This window comes from Haemaphysalis longicornis, unplaced genomic scaffold (assembly GCF_048455015.1).
Source record: "Haemaphysalis longicornis isolate Haplotype H1 unplaced genomic scaffold, Haemaphysalis longicornis Haplotype H1 scaffold_6, whole genome shotgun sequence".
In the NCBI taxonomy this organism is placed as follows: domain Eukaryota; kingdom Metazoa; phylum Arthropoda; class Arachnida; order Ixodida; family Ixodidae; genus Haemaphysalis; species Haemaphysalis longicornis.
Window position 1 is genome coordinate 162,490,376 of NW_027526407.1, and position 23,606 is coordinate 162,513,981.

General features: G+C 44.2%; 1 protein-coding gene and 1 pseudogene across 1 annotated transcript in view; both read right to left on the reverse strand.

Moving 5' to 3' along the window:
• Positions 1-639: 639 nt before the first annotated feature.
• The window catches only part of LOC144141238 (nose resistant to fluoxetine protein 6-like), a 78,867-nt gene continuing 55,900 nt past the window's right edge, over positions 640-23,606 (reverse strand). Inside the window, exons 11-15 of the mRNA XM_077672796.1 lie at positions 13,333-13,422; positions 11,688-11,823; positions 8,126-8,306; positions 6,935-7,077; positions 640-785 (exon numbers count right to left, since the gene is read on the reverse strand). Of these exons, the coding sequence (XP_077528922.1) occupies positions 672-785; positions 6,935-7,077; positions 8,126-8,306; positions 11,688-11,823; positions 13,333-13,422 (664 nt within the window). The 3' untranslated portion in view covers positions 640-671. The remainder of the gene's footprint in view (positions 786-6,934; positions 7,078-8,125; positions 8,307-11,687; positions 11,824-13,332; positions 13,423-23,606) is intronic.
• LOC144141691 (uncharacterized) lies at positions 14,014-16,272 on the reverse strand (annotated as a pseudogene).

Consider the following 23,606-nt stretch of genomic DNA (forward strand, 5'->3'; position numbering starts at 1 on the left):
GTGCGCGGAAAGGCAAAGAGAAACGAAAGAGAACTAAAACACTGCATGACCACCTATCAGCCACGCAGCGCTAATCCCGCAAACGCCGCGGACAAGCGGCGGCAGGCGGCGCAGCGATCGCGAATCTCGAGGCGTATATATTAGTATGAAACTCTATGCTTAAACTGCCATTGGTGTTAATAGGGAGAGGTGAGTCCGCGGAGATGGTCGGTGCAGCGAATTACGCCCGCATTCCTCATTTCCGCGACAGGTGGCGCTGACGCATGCGGGCTGTAGCGGGCCGCTGCTAGGAAGGCGGGGCGCGGGTTCGAGCGCGTGAAAAATGCACATTTCCCAGCGGTGTGGCAGCTCATTGAACTTCGTTCGAATACGGCACTAGTAGCAGTGCCATGTATTGGGAAGAGAATGGTTCAAGAGCTGCCACCAATTCTGCCTGAAGTGACGCAGGTGGTGGAATGTTTATGGAATTGCTAAATCTAAAGTGCTGTATTTACACACCCTTTTGTTGTTGGTGCGCAGTGGAAACAATACTGTTTACCTTCTAAACTACAAAAGCAATATGCAGAAAATACAAGACATTGAAGCTATAGAAACCCGTACAATAATAACAAAAACATGGAGACTTGGAACGGCTCCGAAAATATTCTTTATTTTCCAACAACGCGTTCGAACTATTTTCTACCGAGTAATAGCCTCTCGAGTCCTACTAGAGGCAGTTCAATAAAGAGGCAAACTACCACGGATGCAGCATAACAAAGAAGTAGATTTCCAGCAAAGAAGTAGCTCTGAAATGAAAAGAACAGCGCAACCTATTATGAGAGGTTAAAACATTTTTACCAGGCCGACAGTGTTTTTTGAAAACAATAAAATTCAGATAACACGAATATTAGTACACTGGAAAATTACCGGAATGATAAAAAAAAACTACCGCACCACATGAGCTTGATGTGGAATATTTGTCTCATATGAAATGAAGAGGGGAATATATTTATTACACTGCGACATAACAGACGTCGACCATGGGCTCTCCTGTAACTCGTAAATATCTCTTTTAGGCCACTGGTGCCATTTTGGGCTATTGCTGCATGGATTGCATTTGTTCCGTCTTCACCACAAGCTCATAACAAATTTACAAAACTTCGTTGGACCGCAGGGTCTGTTATTTGTGGGTGCCACTTCTTTCAAAATTTCGTCCGCTTTGTCATCTGCCATGTTAATTTCTTCTGTGTAACCTCATAACCAAAAAAACTTGATTTCAGGAATAGCCACACAAATATTCTTTGTCTGTGGTGATTTTTAATAAACGGTCATTGTGCTCTATTTCTGCTGCAACACTCCCAACGAGGTTGGGTTCAGCCAACACGAAGAAAACCGCTCAAGGCTGTATGCCTAAACCACTGGGATATTGCTGCAGATGCACAAAAACCTTTTTGACAACTGCTCGGTTTGGAGGAACTGCTCTTGTTGTTGGTGCTTGAGTGAAAATATTTGTTGTCGACGGAATCTTATTAAGCTGAGTTTACGCATGAACTATGTAAATGAGTCAACGACCCCGGTGCCATTCGAAGAGGTAATCATTCCATTTTAATTGGCAATGGGGATGAAGCGTTTAAGTTGCCTTATGTAATTTACAGCCTAGTGTTCTGCTGGTATAGCAGATGCTCGGACGCTTCTGTTTTTAACGCAATTATACTGAATGGGATTACCAGAGTGCTGGACCAGCTCACGAACGCCATCTTCTATTTTCTTGTCCGCTTGCGACTCCCAAGATGCATGTACCGCAAAGTACAAAGTTTGGTAATTTACTTTGGGTTGCCTCGTTTTTTAGTTCGCGATTACTGCCGGTGTAGTGTGATGCCCCTTGTCGGCACGAAAACCATTAGTTTTCTTTCGTATAACGTCTGCCAAACTGCCCTAATTATTTCTCTGGTGAATGACAGAAATATTAATGCCCAGTTTCCTGATCCTGTTGCATCCCAAAGAACCACGTCCACTCACACCAACAACGTGGTATACAGTGTGCAGAATACGTTATGTTGCCCAACCATCGCTGTCACTGTTCCAAAGACTTGGGGTCGCAGTTGTTAGAGGCAGCACAATAGTTGCCGTCCTGCTCAGAGGATGGTAGAGTATAGGCAACATGGTCTGAAATGTGTACCTGCTTACCAGTTTACACACTACGCTTTCTTCCAGTTAAATGCAACGGGGTTACTGGGAAGCTTAATTGGCCGAGTTGCACCGGGGGCGTTCAACACGTCAGCCACTGGAAAGGCAAAACATAGAATTGAGATCTAAGGTTTGGTGTGGTAACTATCATCTGAAGCTCTTCAACTTCGAAAAAAAAATGCTACCAGGGCAAGACTTTCTTTGGTCCTTCTGTCACGAGTTACAAGCTCTTGAGATGCACCATTTTTTCGTTGAACTTGCGCACTGAACATACATGCATTTCGACGTTTGGAACCGTCGCAGCGACAACCCTCGCGTCGTTGGTAGAAATGCGTCTTTTACGTCTAAGAACTGTGGGCCCACTCTTTGTCGCAATTGATGAATTGCAGAAGGTGCATTTTTATTTTTTTATCTTTTTTGCAGCCGGAATGCGCTTGCTTCCCGAACACCGAATGATATGTTTCGCTAATGGAAAGAGTATTTGTAATGGAAGTCGCTTTGCAATGTTCGCAATTTTCACACCACATACAAGAGCGTGTATTCAGCTCACACAAAGTGAGGCTATGAACTGTGTCTCTCGTCATGGTCAGTTCATGCCCAGCTAATAATAGTGGGCTTTTTTCAGTGGGTGATCGGCTTTGTCGCCAATGGTGTTCATTGGGGTCCTATTTTTTCCGCAGTGGAACCTAATGAACGTAGCGTCAAAAAGGTGGCCACCGCATACTGTCACTTAGTGCAGAAATACTACAAACAGAACTACAACCTTCCCTTGTAGTCCCCGCTCATCAGGATCCAAGATATTGCGTATTTCCAGTCCAAAACTACCAATGAATCCCCGCCACAAGGTGAAGGTTACGTTGGGACAGAGGCTGGTGTAGTAAAAGTGTAGGGTGGAGGGGGAAGTATTGTAAGGCCAACTATATTATAGCAGCAGGTTCGGCAGGTGAATGGCAAAGCTTAGTAGAGAACCGGAGTGCAATATAAGAGGATAGTAGTGGTCGTTACGCTGGCGTCTTTGGAAGTTAATTGCATTGAAGTATAGAAAGCGATGATATTTTGTTTGAAGGTGTATTCTACAGTGACGGTTAAAAAGAATCAGCAGCATGTACTGAGGGTGCACAGCATTACAAGGTATGTGCAAAAAGTATGGTTTCGCACGCAATTCTTTTAATCAATAAAGTTTTATTTGGCGCTAATTATTGAACTGGAATGAATAGGCACCAATTACACAACATTTTTTTAATAGGCTGCAATGGTGTTTAATTTCATAGTGTCTAAGGGGTTTCACTGCAAAGGCAGTGGACGCGGGTTTCTTTTCCCAGCCGCGGCGGCCGCTTTTTAATGGATAAAAAAGCGAAAAATGTTGTGCGTTCGAGCATAGCGGAAAGATCATTAGGTGGTAATAATTATTCCGGAGCCATCCACGACTGCGCGCCGATCGCCCGTGCTGTGTTCGTGGGTTGAACTTCATAATGAATCATTCACATGAAGTTATTATACCGTAAATAGCCGAAGAGGGTCCTCTCCTAGCTGCGTAAATTGTGAAGTAAATAAAGAATTTATAGGTTACTTCACCTGTAGATACAGTGAATAGAACACGATTCTTGGCGTTCTTTATTTCAACAAAGAAAAGCACGAACGTTTCAATCTCGCATAATAAGCGAATGCCGAAATATAGAGGTAAATGTTGTCACTGAAATGCACTTCTTTTCTTATGGGAAGCACCGAACACTTTTATTATAGCTACCAAGATTTTTTAAACATCTTGCATATGCACATGCATATGGTTATTCATTCTATAACTCAAGGCTCCGATTGGCTCGGGGAGGCTTCTCTGAACAACAATGCATATCCAAAGGAGGGTAACACTAATTGAAAACGGTAACGCGGATCATCGTTGAAAACCTTGAATCGACACGATAAATATTAGCCAAAAATTGTCGATGTAAGCAAAGGTAAAAATAACGTGTCTCCACGAAGTGAATCATGAGGATTCGGCAAACCACTGGGGACCGTTCTTACCGTGAATTACTCGTGAACGTTTCATTACTGCTGCTAAAACGATTTCCAATCCAATCCAATACAATTCAATTTATTCCATTCCAATCCAAAAAACACTCCATTTCAATCAAATCCTCTCCAATTCAATCCAAATTTGAGTACAATCGAACCCAATCAATCTAAGCTACTGCTCCCCGGGCATGCGCAGCATGGCTCTCCAGGTGTACTCTCTATCTCCCCTTCTCTCTCTCGCTTTCCCTTTACCCTTTTGTGGACCTTTTATATTGTTCTTGCAAACCTTTGGGAACCTTTTGTTCACAGATGTTTCGATTTACACGGTGCTGCGTCTCACTCTATCTCTCTCTCTTTCTTGCTCGCTCTCTCTCTCGCTCTCTCTTAAGCCTTTAGAAAACCTTTTGTTCACATATGTCTCGTTTTGCAGGGTGCTATGCCGTGAACACGTACGCCGGATGAAAGACGGACAGGTCTCGGCCTTAAGGTGCTTCGCCAGTAAAAGGATTCCCTTAATAATGTCTTCCATGCGGTCAATGAGTACAAGTATACTGCACATAATAAGCCCAAAATGCAGCAAATGGGTTAAATTCTGTTTCCCTGTATTTGAAAGCATTGTTATCCTTGAACCCTGACTTAACCTTGGCGCAAAAGGGCAAGTGTAACTGCAGCTTCAAATTAAAACGTGGACAATTTGCTAAACCGCTTACATTGCCTTCGTTCGAAATGTGCGTTATTCACCGGGTATAGTAAGATATCGGTAAAATAATTGTAACAGCGGCATATATTATTAGTGCCAGTCTAAAACCATCTTGTTGTAGATATTTTTCAGTCTCTTCGAGTATGCGGTCAAAAGCAACAAAACAATCTTTCCCTCAACATGTATTTGTATTGTTTGTTTGAAGGTTCGCTTAGAGTTGCGTTTTCTGAAAACGTTTATAGCACTTTACACATAAATTTCAGCCTTCAGGGTGGCCTAGGCTGCTTCGATAGTATGATGCGCGACGCAGATATGGTAGGCTTCATTTACGTCTACCGGAATGTCACCCATGAATATACTAATACTCTTTTCATCTCACCTTTTTTTTTAAACATGCGCCTCACGTGTTTGCGAAGCTCAATCTGCTTCTTCTTCCGAATTTTTATTCGGAGATTGCACCTACAAATTCTTCTATTTACTTGTACGGATAAATTGAGAGAAGGCGTCTCTGTTCAGTTACAGTCACAAAGCGTACACAGTCATTCGAAGCTTATTGAAGTGTATATCCAAGCAGTGGTCAACCTTCCAACAAGGCGTCGCGGGAACCGGCTTAAAACGCTTTTGTTAGCGTGTTATGGGTTCTCAAATTTTGTAGCACATAACCTTCTGGTAATACGTTTTTAATACATGCAGCACCACTGCAGCACAAATTTTTACCTTACATTTTGTTTTATTTTAATCTATTGCTTATTTGCTGTGGCTGCCGTCATTAGGAATGTCTAGCGCTGTGCATGTGCACCTATAGTTCGGCTTTCTTTCGTGTTTCCGCGGAAGGCTGTGCAACTAGCATTTTTGGCAAGGGGAAATTTCGACTTCTCTGCAGCTAAACGTCATTAGAAAGGAGGGGCTTATACAACGCCGATAAAGGTCTTCGTATAGAAATCAATCATTCAACAACCAAATTGAAAATTATCGTTCGTATATACAAAAATGAAGTGAAGCAAACAGCAAAAAATGCGTCCAACGTTAGCCTGAAGTGCATGCAATCGATAGTGAACCCGCAAAGATCCAAATCACAAACCAACACCAAACCCATGGGATGATTTTTCGCGGCCTAAATATGCGCATCTATGAATTATCCAAATGTATACCAATACGTCGTTCATTAGATGAAGGTATACTCTACCACTAGGTTATTCATGGTTGATGCGTGTATTGTTTTACCTAGAACGGTTTCGTTTTCTCGATTTGGAATTAAATCTTGTGACACAATGGAAGCCCAAATTTACGCCCGCGCAGTGTCCATTATCACCATCATCATTATCATAATCATCATCGTCATCATCATAATTATCAGCTTAAATACTCCCACTGCATGGCAAAGGACTGTCCGATCCAATTGATGCACGTAAATTTCTTTTTCTCAACTGCCCATCTAACTTTCTGCTGCCCCTCGTCGCGTCTGCCTATTCTAGAGATCCACTCGGTTACCTTAAATGACCAAGGGTTATCTTGATATCGCCTTACATGCCCTGCTTACACCCATTTCTTCTTCGTAACATTTACTAGAATGCCTATAACACGCGTTTGTTCCCTAACCCACTCCTCTCTCTGCTTGTTCATTAACGTTACACCTATAATTTTCCGTTCCCTTGCTCGCTGAGTCGTCCTCAATTTAGGTTCAACTCTTAAGTGAGCATCCACGTTTCTGCCCAGTAGGTGAGCACCGGTAAGATGCATCTATAATACACTTTCCTCTTCACAGACCATAGTAGCCTGCGTGTCGTTGTACCTTAATAAAGGTGTAGGTCGAGCAATCAGTCCACCAAGAAATGCCTTGTGTTTTGCAAGACACCAGTTATCGTACTATGGAAGCGTTCGCTTTAGAGTTCGTCCAGATATATAAAACGCTGATGGCAACCGATCGTTCACACTTTGTTACAGGGCAACTACTTCAATCAAGCCGTTTGTGTTACCAAAGGTGGTACTTGAACCTTACGTGCCACCAAGAGAAACAGCAACACAAAATCTTTTATACTAAGTATTGAACCTCACCTCCAGGAAACAGCTGTAATAAAAGCTGTCCTCCATGTTGGCAAAGAATATACGCACAATTGGGGACTGAATGATGTACGTGGAAAAGGTAAGCTTGCTGAGTGGCTCCAACGCATGGCTGCTCAGGACGCTGTTAAAGATTCCTGAAAAAATAACAAATTCGCCCGCAGGCGGTTTTTTTGTACCAAAACGTCAGTGCCTTGATGGACACCAATTTGTTACAATACATTCCCAACCAGCCTCAAGGCTATCATTTGGCCCGGAAGCATCCCAATTTTTCTGAGAGTGAGTTGCATAACTAGGTGTTCTAACGAAGAAAAGAAGTATTGGTGATGCCGGAACCCATTCGCTAACTGTCGGAGTAGAGATGCCTTCCACCCCCAAGTAAAAAAAGCCGTCTTATTTCAATAGGTGGCCTAGAAAGTGAAGCCTAACACTGCGTGTTTCCCATTCTATTTGGTATGGCTTCAGACCAGCGTTCCAATATTTGTTGCCATGTATCGCACCCAAACAGAACGTTTCTTTCACCTTCTTTGCAGTTTTAAAACGTGTCAATATATATCGCATTTTGCAGAACAATAAATGTGAACCAAGTTTCCGTTCCCTTTTCATGGTGCGGTTGAGAGCAAGCCTTCGGTTTTTTATCCAAAGAACCTAACAATTTCCATTTTCATTCGCTAAACGCATAAACAGAGGCTTCGTCCTTTGATGGCATGTGACAGGCCGGGGGTAAAAAGAAGGTCACCTTACATCTAGTTTGTTAGAGCGGGGCTATTGAGCCTCCCCCCAAGAGCAGGAAACTCTTTTATTCGAAAAAAAGGCAGAAAGAAAAGGAAGCTCAGCCTCTCAACTAGCCTACTTGATATGGTACAGCGCCTAGACTCCGAACGCTGTAGGTTCAGGCCCGACACACGCAAAAAAAATTTCGCTAGTTATTCTGGTCTTGAGGTGCACCAAAATATATGTAAACTAGCTCCCTTTTGTCTTTCATCGTGTTCTATAGTACTGGCCTCCCTTCTAAGTGTGTGTGTGTGTGTGTGCTTACATTTCACGGACTCGTATGTGAGGCATAGCTCAAAGGAATTTCTGGACCACCTATGACGGCAGGCAGAACACTGGTCAAATAATGCCATTTTTACCGTTCCTGGTGTACACACCCTGGCGATATGGGTTGCCTTCCCTAGCGCTTACCTCCGCAGCCGGCTAGGCAGGCATAGACGATCCACCCAATGCCTACAGCCCACACTGAAGACGAGACTACCGTGATTGTGCCGTACCAAGGCATTTCTGATGGCGGGCTTTTGATACTGGGGCCAAAAATGGCAAACAGTAGGCAGAAGGCACACAACAGCCAACCAAGGTACACGTAGCGCTGCGAAGAAACCACAACAAAAAAAGGCATGTGAAGTACCAGATAAAACCTTTGCCCTTGTTATAAAGCTATTTGAGTTGTTTAGTATTTGTTATATTCCTAAATTGCCCCGCCAACAAAACAACCTCAGCATCACGCATTTTCACTCTTCCGCTACTGCAGTGCTTGAAAAACAGCGCAGGGGCCCAATGAGTACACCTAATGATCGTGAGTGGCGACCCCACGACTGCCGAACATATAGATTGACTTTGGTAACTATGCTTACAACGTGGTTATAGGAGGAGGTAGAAAAACGCCACGGGTAGATGCTGGTTTTTTGGTCTAGACATGGCCGATGGACTTCTTGTCTGTTTACTAGGAAGAAAGTAACGGAAGCTTGGTGGTTATCCGCGAATTACCAGTGCACGCAAACCCACAGTCGCCTTTTCACAATGTGCATCATGGTTTCAAAATATTGTTATGCAAATGGTGGAACAGGGCCTGCACTCAAGCGTGGCAACGATTTTCTACCTTAGTACATAGTAAAGCCCAACACTGCTCCAAATTCCCGGTGGTTCCTTGCGTGAATATATACGGCGGTGTAAATAATTTCGAACATAAAATCGCTCCAATCTTTTTTTTATACAATAAATGAACAGGAAATGCACACTTACATCTTTTCTATATTATCAGCTTACATTTCCCATAAATTAAATGCCCAGTAAGTCATTTGTTCGCAAAGTAGAAAAAACACCCTTCAGAACAAAATTTCTGAGGAATAAAAAATCTGATTTTTAACTGCAGTCCCACACCGATACTACCTGATTCCACAATTTCTTAAACATATTTCTGAAATTTTGGCGTGGTTTACATGCCTTCTTAAACTGCATAAGATATGCACTGCATTGCTTCAATTCCTTGGCTTCACCCTAGAAACTAGACCCAAAAGTAAAATAATTCCACAAATTTTCGATGCACAAACATAATAATTGGGCTCTCTCTCCACTTACATAAGACTCTCCCCCTTACACGGACAAATTCTCCTTCCTATACCAGTTGCGAACAAGAAAAAGTAATTGTGAAATTTTTTGCCTAAGAGACATTGCGCCGAAGAAAAATATTTAGGTGGTAACTCTTTTATTGCACGTTTTGCCATTATATAAAGTATTCCTTAATATAATTCAACAGACAGGGGCGTGGTAAGACAGCGTACTCTGTCGTTCTGCTGATATAATATACCAAAGAGTTTGCGTGCACAAATGTAGTAACGGATAACAAATTTGGCGCTTCTGGCCAAACCTAACAGCGGAGCTGCTCAGGCGGACCACTATCTGTCTGTTGTACCAAAAATGTCAAAGTGGTAGGGAACGCGTCTAGGACGCAAGGAGCCCACGAGCAAATGTTGGAAGGAAGCCCCTCAAGAAAAAAATGCGGTAAGGGAGGTCCCGGGAATTGCACTGGACACCTTCACTAAAAGAAACGAGCAACCTTACAGCTGCATCACCCCATAATGCCCCAGGAACACGGTGCTAGCATCGGCAGTGAACACTAATATGTGGACCCGATTGTAAAGAAAAAAAGCCTCCAGTCATCGGAAACAACCTGGGTACCTCGCATTAGGAAATGGCCGTCGGTCCGATTGACCAATAACCACATTACGTAAGCACGGCATTTTCTTCGTGTTTGTAGCGTGGGGTTTGAATTTTGACTAGGCTGCTAGTTTTAGCGCGTGCTGAAGCAGTTCAATTTGGGAGAGATGTAAATCATATAGCGAAATAATCTGGGCCTGCTGTCATAGAGATTTTTCACCGGCAATTTCGGAAATAAATCTGAGGTGCAACGGCAAGATCCACTGTTTATACAGCCTTGAACGACAAGTGCAAGCTATGTGAAATATTTTTTTTTAGTTCCAAGCAAAGCAAACACATTCATAGGTACCGCATGACTTCAAACTATTGCAAGGAATCTAAATAATTTCGAAATACTGGATAATACAAAACAAAAGCTTTTATAAATTTACCTCCCCTTGTTTGTAAATATCTTTCGAATCAAAATAGTTACGATATACAATCACTGTGGGCATATCTTTTTGAACAGACTACTTAAAATGAGGCCTAAAATGATGCTGGAAAAGGCTACCAATGACAATAAGTGTTCTGCGGTGGCGCTCTTAGTAATATTACGCAAGTCTGATCATTCCCACAGCGAGATCGCTTGGTTTCTGTTTGACTAATGAGGGCCCTTACTGTATCGCCAGGAAAATTTGCTCGCATACACACATCCAGTCTTTGGAAAAAACGTCTACGCCAAGCTCGTCAACAGCACCCTTACTTTTGCCCCCAACACCAATTTACGAAGACTGACACAAACTAAAAACTATACAAACTATGCCATTTTTTGAGCTGGGGTAAATGAAATAGAATTATGACACAACAGTCCCAGAAATTTAAAGAAAGATAACCTGCCCGCTATAGTGCGCAGACAGGATATCCGGCTTGTCGACCAACTAGGAACCAACAGCGTAAATGAAGTGATATCCCAGTCGTCAAACGTAAAACCACCTATAAAAAGAACTACCTTGACAACTTCTCATAAAACACCAGAATGACACTGTGTGTATCGTGTAAATATAGGGCACGCGTATGTTTTTTTTTAATTCGTCTGCAGTTTTGCAAGAAATTGTGTCCGATCTATATATACATTGCTCTTGCAAGTTTTTTTTTACCTGCATTGTTTTCCTATGTATTGCGGATAGTGTTCTGAGGCGTTTCACCTCTGCTTCCAGGAAGACTTCATACCAGCAAAAAAAATTATTTGGCTAGGCTTGCACGCTTTTCTTCTGGAATGGACGATTTTATTTTCAAATTATTATTTCTCCTTCCAGTTCGCGTCTCAGCTCCTCGTCGCCGCAGCCGACGCCTCTTTTACAAGGATTGTACCCCTCGCCACCACCGATGCCTTATCCGGAGGTTGTGAAATCTGATGTTAACAGCGCTAACTAACGCCGTTATCAGAAGTTGCACTTTTATCTAGATGTCGACCGGATGCGTCTTTTTTGGCGTGAGGGATCTGAGGTGGAATTGATGGAGCCTTGACGCACACAGAAACGTAATTCGCTTCTAGAACGACGAAAGAGCCGGGTTTCGTCTTTTTGAGCAAGCCGATAACCTTTTACTGAGAAGAACAACTCGCCTTCTTGGAGTGTCTCCGTGAACAAATGGGGACAACACCTAAATTCATCTATCAAAACCCACCATAACAAAACAAACCATAGCTACAGCTTCGATGCCATTCATCTTGACACATCGGAAGGGCTCTTAACTTATATTACCAAAAACATTACACAGAAAATAGAGTACGGAACGATTCCCTAAAAGTATACATCAGGGCCATTGAACATACCTTTTTTAGGGTGCCCAACGTGCCGTGCTTTTCACTGAGAAAGAGACCCATGAGCATACCTAGAAGGTACGGGCTAATGCGGAAGTAGGGCTTGTTGTACACATCCCTATTATAGTTGAAGTCCTTGTCTGTGAACCTGGGATTTTGCGATTGAAATTTTAATTTGCAACACTCTTTTTTATGTTTATGTAAGCAGAAGGTATTCAAAAAAGCACAAAATGCAGAGAAGTGATGATCACATTGCATGACGTTCACCATCGGATGTGTATCATGCCTACTGCTGTAGTAATTGCTGAAGTTTGGATTTGTGGTTAAGTGTTTTCATTGCCGTAAGGCTCTTTAGATTACTATAGAAATTAGCTGGACTAGACCATGATTTCCTGATTTCCTTGAATAGAACTGATTTCCTGGACAAGACCATGTCGCGTCATATGCACTGCCGTTCGCTTGACTCAGGCGGCAAAAACCAACGCAAGGTAGGCAGGTCTTTTAACCTTGCCGAACGACTATTTTCGTTCACTTAGAACGGGTATTCATATTATAGCATTAATAATAGTGCGGCAAAACAACAGAAGTAACGAAAGCACATCTAAGAATCTAAACACCACTGCTTAGTGTTCTTGGTAGTGCGGAACTATGCTTCTTATAGCTACACAGGAGGGTAGATATTTGGGGTTAGCTTAGAAGATACTGGCCGACTGGCGTGATTGACATTGTCTTAGGTGGCGCTATTTGTAGATGGTACCCGATGAGCACAAAGCGATTTCTACCAACTGTAAAATAAAAAGCCAGGTGGACATAGTGTCAAAGCCAAAACAAAGGCGAATGGCGGGGTGAAGCCGCGTGGTGGCGCCATCTAGGGGAACTGTCGGTTGACAAGACTCCACATTCAGTGGAAGACTGAACAGCTCACTGAAGGTCGCCTAAAGACTCGTACGTGTGGTGTCATGGCAGTAGTGAGGAAACTAAAAATTCAGTGGTAGATTTAAAACTTGTGCTTGAATGATTTCTCAGTGAATAAAGGACCGTTTGCTACTAAAAAGTGCTGCGGTCCCTTTAAAGTACAAAATCTTTCAAACAAAATGCATGTTTTTTGTCTCCATTGCCCCTTCAAGCATACAAAATATTCTAATTATCCGTAATAATAAAAAGGAAATTATAGTTCACGTTAAAACCCCTAGGAACAATAGCAATACCCCAAGAAAGAAACTTACCCTACGTATTTTTCTTTACAGTTGTTTTCTGTACAATTTATGCTAAATTACGGTATTTGTTGTGGGAACACAATTGGTTTTACTCTTTGAAACAATGTGTGTATGTTGCGCCTTACCCAACTTATCAAAAATAATCTGATGGTGCGTAATATTTAAGAAGTAAGTAGAGTTCACGTTTCCAAACAGTGAAGAATAGCGATACCTATAGGAAGTAACATAGGCTGCATATTTTAGTTTACAGTGCTTCTGTTTTGATAAAAGAGTGTTTTCTGCATTACGGCTGCTGAAAAGTATGCCAATTTGGAAGAGCGTATCTTGTTTGCTGCCTTTATGTCCATCTAAGCGAAGGCCATAACCATAAGGCACGAGCGTATTTTCGGTATTTGCAATTGATGGCGATGTAGGTGCCAATAAGCACAACAAAAACGAACCTCATCACCATCAGGCTAGAGTACGCTGCTGAGAGCGTAATAGAGGCGAGACAAAGAACGCCTATGATGGCCACCCCTACTCGAGGCTTTCTGCAAGACAAGAAAAAAACAGAAATTGGTATTTTAAAAAGCTGTTAGGACGCCGTTTTTACGAGCAAATAGCACGAAAGTTTTTGCGTATTTCCAAACAGTGGCAATTTTCTCAATCTTAAAATGAATTTTTGGTGAGCACCCCTTATTGTAGCTTTAAGCTAGTAATCATATTTTAAATGTGAGGCATCCCAGGCATGAACAAAAATAAAATTATTTGCATTGCCGCTCCTGGGAATTGGTACAGTAAACAGAGTTTAAGATGGCCTAGTAGCTTCCAAGACAAATAAGGGAAGCAGCTCACATAAGGGGACGAACGAAGGGGCACTGATACGGTTGCAGAGTTCCCCTTTCTTTTGTCGCCGTCGCTGCTTTGTTTTCACTGAGTCGCTTTCGTGCATCTAAAGCACGCCATTTTCATAACCACATATCGTAACAATATTTCTCTTTCTTTTCTTTCCTAATCAAGACTTGGGTTCGGTTTCTATTTCTCCCTTACCATGCATCTAAGAAGCGTCATCGAAGTAGTTTTCTTGCCTTGCCACTAGAGGGTTACCATCCCAGTTATCTTAAGCAAAGTGAAAAGCCGGGCTATTCTAAAATGGTTCTTGACTGGAACTGCGCACAAAAAACTGGACAAAGGGAAGGGAAGAAAACACACGTGCATTGTGTGTGTTCTCTTCCCTTGGTCCAGTTTTTTGTGCGCAGTTCAAGTCATGAACCAGTTATCTTTTTGTGTGAAAGAGCTTAGGTGAAGAATTTTAACGCAGAACAGGAAAGAAGAGGAAATATACGGGGTACAGAGAGTGAGGAGAATAGAGAAGGAAGACTGAGAGCAACGCGAACAATGAACGAAAGTGCGAAAGAGTAGAAAGAGAGAACGAAGAATGGTATGGAATGGTGAAAGAGTCATCGTTAAAAAATTGCGAGGATATATAAGAAATGTGAAGGTGCAGGAATATAAAAAAGGAGAAATGAAAGATGGTTACGCTAATAAAGGCGGTAAAACGAATAGAAAAGGACTCCAAAGACGCAAGGCTGCGACGAAGGTTGAGTAGAATACAGGAGTCAAGCAAGAGATAATGAAAAGGAGAGGGAAAGTGGGCTGGTTGCAGAACTCAGAAAAGGGGGTACAGGGCGCTTTTCCTTATACTTGTTTATTCGTATCTCTAGCAATAATTTTTCGGTGGACGCTCTTGAGCGTGTCCCTCGGGTGAAAGCGCTGGTCCTAAAACCGCAAGCTCAAAGAGAACATGGCCACACGCAAAATCTGTACGTGCCAATTAGGCGTAATCTGGCATACGATCATTTACTTTCGTTGTTTCAAGCTTTTAAAACTTATCTTCGGTCATCGTTTTGCTACAAGTGCCTAAAAGCAGCTTCCAGGCAACCACAAGATTGATGCAGTGTTTTGCTCTACAGATCTAAACCACAATGTTGTACCCCTTCACCGCGTTCTGTCTTTACCATCAGGATTTCTGGTAGTGTTTTCCGGTCCCAGAAAGTGCCAAGAATTCTAAACATGTCGCCAATACCCCACATTGTTTACTGCTGCATAACAAGATCGTGAAATATTGCCTCACGAAGTATTTAACAGAACACCTTGTTTGTAGCTGGCTTCCCCATCTGACTCCATACCTCCTGGAATACAAAAGGCTTTTAAGTAAAACTATCAAAGCTGTGTGAGAATCCAACAATAAAAAAATACTCAAACAGGCTTTACCAAGCGGGAGGTGTAACCGGAGACATCACATAAATCAGAAGGAGAGACGCACCCCAAACTGACACATCCATTTGGCCGGCTCTTGCCCTCTCCCTTTCCTTCTCCCACCCACACTACACATCGCGAACTTTTCAGCACGTTTTTCATTGTTGCCGTCTTCTCGTGCAAGCAGTCGGATACGCCTCCATTTCACCCGCCGCAGTGGATCAGTTGAGAAGGCATTCTGCTGCAGAGCCTCAGGACACAAGTTCTATTCTCGGCTGCGGTGGCCGTTTCTCTAATGGAGGCTAAAACCAATAGCGCCTCTGTGTCACAGATTTCCACACACGGAAATTACTCCCAAATGGTCGAAACTAATCCGAATTCCTTCATAAAGGCGCGCCTCATAACCTGTGTAGTTTCGGCATGTTACACTTCTTAATAAATCAATCAAAACCTTCATGTTCCAGTTGCACCATTGTGTGTACATTAAACACTCGTTAATGCGAATTCCACGGGGCCGCTGACCAGTTTCGAATTAAACGAAATTCGAAATTGTGAAAGTGAGCAAAAAATGTGTGAATTTCAGTGGGGGGGTGAAACAATATTTATTGGCCCAAGAATAGGTAATAATCATCTGCTTCTTTTCTCTGAATGCCACAGCTATGACTTTCAGCTCCAGCGCACAGACGCGGCCCAGGGAACTACCCTCTTCGCCCTCTTAAAAGCTGAAGCAGAGACGCGTATCATTAAGTGCATTCATTCCCTCAGAAGCTGACGGGCGCTCAGGAACCTCGTCGTTTCGTCGTCCTCGCCTTCTGCCTCTACAGCAATAGGGTGCGCGCCGGCTACTTGAGCGATAATGTCCTCATCAGTCATTCCCCCCACACGCCGATGCACAGGTGTCAACAACATCATATTCGGCAAAACTGACGCCCTGAAGAGTGCCGCGCAACGCCACTGGCATGAGTTCCTCAGCTCCGTCCACTCCTCAGCCTGTCCTGCGCACAAACAGCTGCAAATCCACACTGGCGGAAACAGTTTGCAATAGAGGTCAACGTCACCTGTTCTCGTGCGCGAACCAACATATGCATGGTAGTGAGCAGCGTAATGCCATGGATTTTCCTTTCGCCAGCACACAAAATCATTCTCTCTAGCATGTGACGCCAATAAAAACACTTGATATTCGTTATCACGCCCTGGTGGAATGGCTGCAGGGCCACGGCCGTGTATGCTGGATTGCAGTCTAACCTTATTGCTCTGAGCTCGACGTCGACTTTGTGCGCCGAACAGTTGTCGATTACAAGAAGAACAAGTCTGCCTCCTAGTTTTATTATCCAGTGCAATTGCAGTATCCTCTTCCTGGATAGGTCACCTGTCATCCAGGCTTTCTTGTTTGCAGCGAACTCTATCGGGAATGAAGGAATGTTTTTGAACAACCGCGGCTTGCGCGCTTTGCGAATCACAAAAAGTGGCCTTTCCCGTACCGGCCATGGGTAATATTTGCGGTGACCCGAACAGTGACACGCTCTTCGCGGCGCCTACCGCCAGCCCGGCTGTCTCCCTTGTAGGTGATGGTATTGTGTGGCTGCAGCTTAAAAAGTAACCCTGTCTCGTCAGCACTAAATACATCCTCTCACGAGTAGCTCTCCAAGTACTGCTGGAGGGGTTTGCTTCTCCACGAAGACCAAGTTTTGGCGTCCACTATCCTCGGCTCACCGGATAACGTGCTGAACAGGAGGTTGTGCCGCTACCTGAAGTGATGAAAGCATTCTTCTGAGACGAGAAAGCCTTCAATGTCCCAGCGCTGAGAGAAATGGGCTGCCTTGGCCATGATAACAGGGCCGCTCATTGCGATACTGTGGGCTCACATTTCTTTGACCCAGATAATCACAGCTGATTCCAGTTTCGGGAATTTTGTTGTCCTTAGCCTTTTCCGACTGAAGCCAAACTCCTCGGCTCCATAGGCGTCTTCAATGGCAATTATGTTCCGTATGTACGTTGCAAATGTGCTCGGAGCTATGCCGTGCTTCCTTGCAATTTGATATTTCCTCAGCTTCCCTTCGTCTACCTCTCACAAAATCGCCGCCTTCTTCTTGACAGTCTCCGCACAGTACTTTCCGGCGTTGATGGCGAAAACAAACGTGCTCTAAGACGGATGAGTCGCCACCCGATGCACCCAGCAGCAACACTCGAAAAAGAGGTGTTGGGACGCGCTGATGGGCAGTGCTGCGCAAGTGAACAACCCGCGTCCCAATCAGCCACTGACTTTTTCAAATGCAGAGCATTTCTTTAACTCACGATCTCACCCGGCGTTGGCGTGCCTCGGCGTCCGCAACAGCCGTTCCAGGTGCGCCCTCTCCCGCATCACGCTACCCTCCTCACTCTCAACAACAGGTCCGCACCCTTCCCCTTACACTATATAAAAAAATAATTCTTACCGGCGCCTGGTTTCGATCCCACGACCCTGCGGGCGGAACGCAAGGTACATGGTGCTCTACCCACTGCGCCACAAAGCCGACACAGAATGGAAGGCTACGAACGCGCCTTATATCCTTGACTAATTCAAACTACGTCAAGAAGCTGCTGATACAACGCATTCACTACATTTGGGCAGAACGCGAGGTACATGGTGCTCTTCCCACTGCGCCACAAAACCGACACAGAATGAAAGGCTACGAAAACGCCTTATATCCTTGACTCATTCAAACTACGTCAAGAAGCTGCTGATACAACGCATTCACTACCACCAACTCCCCAAACACTAAACGTTAACACAATACACCCACCCCCTACGCGACGCATTTACTCGGGTCCCCCTGGCGGGGAAATGCGCACTTTTTTATTTATTATCAGCCTGGCTTTCGAAGATAACTTTCTTTTGCATGCGCTTGTGCTCTTTCCACCACCCACAGAAGCGGTGCCTTACGTCGTCACAGTACGCGCACAACAGCCGCACTCGGACGACCCACTGCGGTTGATAATTTTATGCGCTCCCGGGGTCTCGTTCACCGTCGACTCCACGTGAACCGTTTGAGGACATGTTTGGGCTGCGCTATGTGGTCTGGTGGAGGCCCTTGTGAAGATGGAGTTCGAGTTGGTGTAGATAATTCGCTGTCAGAGTCCACGTGTGCTGGTTTTACGCGGTCCAATGAAACCATGTCGTGATGACAACCTCAGTCGATCGTACTGTGCATGTCTCCCCGTTGCAGCACCTTCAAAGGCCCGTGAAACGTGGGCCGGAGTACACGTTGTATGGTGTCCTGCCTCACAAACACATGAGAGCACAAGTAGAGTTCACCGTGCACGCGGTCTGGCCGGGCTGCTGGTGGACGCGGAGGGACACCGCGAAGCTTTCTCAAAATATCTCACAGTGGGGCGACGTAGTCCGCGTTTGCGTACACGTTCTCGTCCTTACTAGCAGCGAAAAAATTGGCGGCCATCCACGCTGGGAAGGTGGTTGGAAAGCGAAGCGGTGAACGACCCCCACAACAATTCCACATGCGACGTCACTTGAATTCACACGTGTTGGTATAGAAAGAGGGAAACCAGAGATTCTGCCAGGTGGTTAGCTTGGATACGGGGAAGCGCAATCCTGAACGCAGCATCGTCGGCCACGGCTGGGTTCGAGCGGCGGACGCCGCTGCTGTAGGCAAGCCGTGCCTAGGAAGGAAGAAAACAGACCGGAGCGGCGTTCGAAGGAGGAGCGAGCGGAACCCAGCCATCCTAATGTGTAGCTCGGGGCTACACCACTGCATGACACAAGGTAAGACACCAAAACAATGCGGAATGCCAACTTAGTGATTCCCGTTTATACAGATTTAAACTAAAAAGTTTCGTAAGTTTGAGGGTTGCGAAAAACCTGACAGAACTTTTTATAATCGCTTGTTATCAGAACCAGTTGCTCCATTCGTTTTTTGTAATACCTAATAAAACACAGCCGAATTAGTATTCGGCAATATAGAAAACGCAAACCCATTCTTGAAAAGCAGTGCGCAAAGGATGGCGCTTTTATAGTGGCCAGATGTCTGTAAGTGGTCTCTACATTTTGTTCTCCCTAGTCTTTTTCCGTACATTTTGTTTTTCCGTATCAAGTCCGGGTTACTCAGAAGGTGCTGTCGAACCAGCTAATCAGGCCGTGCGGAGTAAGGGCGCAATGGACGTGAAGCTGTCCCAAAACAGGCCCGAAACCAACGGTAAAGCAGACGACGAAAGCTGACGGAAAGGAACCGCCAACGCGGCTTCCGTGTTGAGCCCGGTGAACATTGGGTAATAGCGCCATATAGCCGCTCCACCTGCACCGTGCTCCGTGAGCGAAAAGCTACCTCCGCATTACCAGCCACGTTTGGAGTTCCTTTTACCGCACGCTACGAAAGAACCGTTAACTGGTAGAAGTAGAAAGCTTTGCTTTAAACTGCTCTGGGAGTCTAAGCGTTGTTCCGTGCGCCTGTTCAGCAGAGCAGCATCCAATATCTGCTTTCAGAGCCGTCGTAACTGACAACAGAGCAAAAGGCAGCGCCTCCTCCCTTTGTGACTAGCAGTAGACGTCAGGCTCGTCTTCGGCTGCGGATGGAACCTTTCCACCGTACCGTTGCTTATCGGATACCTTTTGTTTATATACCTCCTAAAATATATAACATCTATATACCTCTTTTCTTGTCTGTGGTTTTTGCTGTTTATTGTTTGCATTATCGTATGTTGGATATTGCTACATTTTGTTCCCCCTGCTTGGCCCTCCATGGCCTGCAGTATTTAATTTAAAAATTATTGGTTAATAAATAAATATAAAAGGCTGTCGAACAGGAATTGAACCGAAAAAAGACAAACCGGCTACAGGGGAACGACGAAACGGTTCGATTATTATCTGTTCATAACGCACGGTCAACGCTATACGGCATTTTTGTTTGCTCACCATCGGTTGAGGAGCTCCTGATGCGCTTTCCCCTTCAAATCGGTAAACAATATTAATGCTTTGTTTGTCGTTTCAACTGAAGTAAAGGCATTTCGACCAATGTTGCAATGGCATGCTACCGCTGATAGTGTGGCCAGTATTCAGAGATGAGCAAACGAAATGTCGAACTCTGTGATTCTACAGAGGACAATGCACCTTGAAATGTACATCATCGTAGGGGGTTATCAGAAGACCCCTGCTTCTGGCTTGGGCTTGGCATAGCAATTAGATATTAGGCAGTTTTTTGGGTTTGCTTTCTTCGCTATGCATTACACGGCTAAGAGCTGCTGTGGTAGCCATGAGTGCTGGCAACTGCGTGTTCGGTGAAAGAGCAAGCAGCGCGTGATTGCATCTGACTTTAGTCATTGCCGGAGTCAAAGTTCGTAAGGCTGTGCGGCCAATAGGTTGTGGCGAAAGCTGAAGCTGGCGAAAAACAAAGAAATCAAATTTACTTCGGCTAAGACAAGATAGCACAGATACGGACACCTGCATCCGTCCTGTCTTGTCTTCGTCCACGACTGTTTAACGCCACGGATTCTTTTGTTTTATGTATGAACTAACTCGCTCAGCAACAACTTTTGTTAAATTGTAGCTGACGGTAGGTGTGCCGGTTCACCACGAAGGGGACGTTTTTATGGGTACACTCAAAATCATTTACAAGCTCTTCAAACAACCTAATATTTCAAGTAATGATAAAATATTAAAATAAGAGCCTCTAACGTCATTCTCCTGAAATATCACCATTATTGTTACTACCAGCTTGGCGTGCAGAATATTAAGCACTACCCTTCAATCAAAATTCCGGTTTACTTTCTTTTCCCTTAGCTTTGAAACAACTTTTTTTTATATTTGTGACTTCTATAATAACACACCGTTATGTGTGCTTTTGGGGCACTGTGTTCGAATACACGGCCACTATAACGTTTCAATCTAAGCCAATGACTAAATTAGGAGAGCGCCTGGTGTATTGGCTGCCCATAGCACCGACGGCCTTGATATGAGCCGCATAAATGCTAGCCCCCGATTCGTCTCAAGTGTATATAGTAAGTAACTCAATACTTCAGGCTACAAGAAACATCGCCTTTTTTGCCTTCTCTACGACTGAGTAAGGGCTATAGGGCTGCAAAATAGCCGTACTGCGCAACAGCGAAGGCCTACACCCGTAATGTGCCCAGTTGTTGCATTTCATAATTACATTTAACAAGGTCGCCTACCTGCAAAGTGTTAATATTTGCAAAAGAGTCCACCAAGAGCGGCTTGGTGGCTGAGGCATTAGTGGTGACCATAAGAATGCGCGTTAGATCAGCACCCCGACTCTCAGCCTGTTTTGTGATGAAGGTGATGAAGGCGGACAATAAAAATTACAGATTTCCACGCCCGGTAAAGACCCTCAGACATTCTAAAAGTCGCCCTTCATTATACGTTGTGCTTCCTTGCACAGGAGCAGCATTAGGCCACTAAACGCACCAATATATTTGAGAAGTGTATTTCCGCGGGAAAATAAAAAATACAGGCGAAACAACCTGGTTTTAAATTACACCTTGCCGAGTTCGCACGAATAACTTCTTTTCTTTTTTGCAGCATTGAGCCATCGAATAAGCAAAACATAACGGTAGATTTTGCTCTACACTATTCACAACCAACCATGTCATCACCGAGCACTTTGCGCCTAGTATAATCGTAAATGTTTCATGGCCCGTAGCGGCACAAGTTCACGCATTTTCAGCATATCCAAATAAGGATAATAAATGAAGCAAAGAAATCTGGTAGTCTGTCGTAGGTACTTTTGCAACAACTGTATCCCGCCACCTTATTGCCACTACGTATTTTGTCGTGGAAGAAAATACAGCACTGAAGTAGATGCCCGTCCGGTTCTGTCTCATTTGCCAAACGCGCATCCTTTCAGCTTGCTCTGCTGTTTTGTCTCTTTCATGCTGCATTGTTTTTTTATATGTACTGTCACCTACTAGTGTAGCAAGCTACTCTGCTGCTCCTGCTACGTGTTCCAAAGTAGGTGGGGAGGAGCGGTGCTGTTGCTGGCAAATTAGAGAGGTTATTTTCAAAATAGATTGTTGCGTCATCTTTTCAGTAGCGAATGGCATATTTTGATATATAATTTCGCAAATTTATCGAGGGCGCAGCGAGGGCAGACCGAACGAGGGTGCTGGTCAGGCCGAACGAAGATGTATTCTTGGTGACTCTCACATCAGCAATCGCTACGTCAAAATGCATTCGAATGATCAGAGGAATATAAAGCGACTGAGCGTTAACTAAACGTCACTTTTAACCACATTTTACATCACACCCTTGGGAAAGTGTTTGCTAACAAATTGCCCTAGGTCACCACATAGTTCAATTCAAAATTTCATATACAGCATTTACTTGACCGCTGTAGGATTTTTTTCTTATGCTACAAATGATGAGACAAATTAAACCGCTGGTATTTAAACACGTCCCTGCTAGTGTACGGATGGGACTAGCAGGTATGCAGGCCTAACTGTTGGCGTTTAACGTTCACGGTGATGGGCGATTACAGACAGAAGATTGCGATTTCAACAAAAACAGAAATCAAAAAGCAAAATGTGTATTCCCCGGAATCCCTGATTCTAGGTGGACGCTTTAGGTGTCTCTATGGGAGAACATAAGGGCTTGGTGGGAAAGTAGCTGGTAAGTCTTCGAAACTTCATCTGTTTTCATTATTATCTGGCGTAATTGCTAACTATTCTCTTTAGAGTTTTGTAACTTTTATCAAGAAAAAGCAAGATTTTGAGTACACCATATTTTTATTCAGTTTTTGTGGCCGCTTTAAACTACAAACAGTTTTCCGCAGTTCTCTACTATTCGTACTCACGGAACCGGTTCGCGTACCGCTTCAAGCTTTCTAACTGGTTGGCGAACATGTTCAGCCTGTGATTTTCTAGAACCGAAACTGAACCCCAAAGAACTGAATACTCTCGAACCGGAGCCGTCACCCAACCGGTACTTTTTCCCGTTCGACACACTGATCTATGTATATATAGTGAACCACAGTGAGAAATGACGGACTCATTGAAAAGGAATAGAAATATGGGGACATAGTAAAGAAAGCAAAACAAAGCGAAGGGGAAGTGCGGTAGCTCCTTTATGATTCCTGAGACAGGTACACATTTTGAGAGAACAAAACAAAGTGGAGTAAGGCATGCCTGCTAGGTGGGATCCAAACCAGCGACCTCCAGAATACGCGTCTAGTGCGATAACCACAACGCTACCGGCGGGACTATGCTCCGCTCCACTTTCTCGGGTGTGTTTATGTTAAGGTAAGTGTTTCCTACGCGTCGGTGTGGTAGCAAGCGCTTCTGCAATTGTGCGGGGAAGAGGGGACAATTTTTTCTAAAAGAAGAAGGCTCCCTTTTACCCGAGTAGTTCGAGATTTCTTGCACAAACGTAGCGAACAAACCGCTATTAGCATTCCCACTTCGTTCTTGGTTTTGAAGGTATGTAGGGTATTTATATTCGTTATCCTTTTTAAGGCCTTCACGAGGGTTAGTTTAA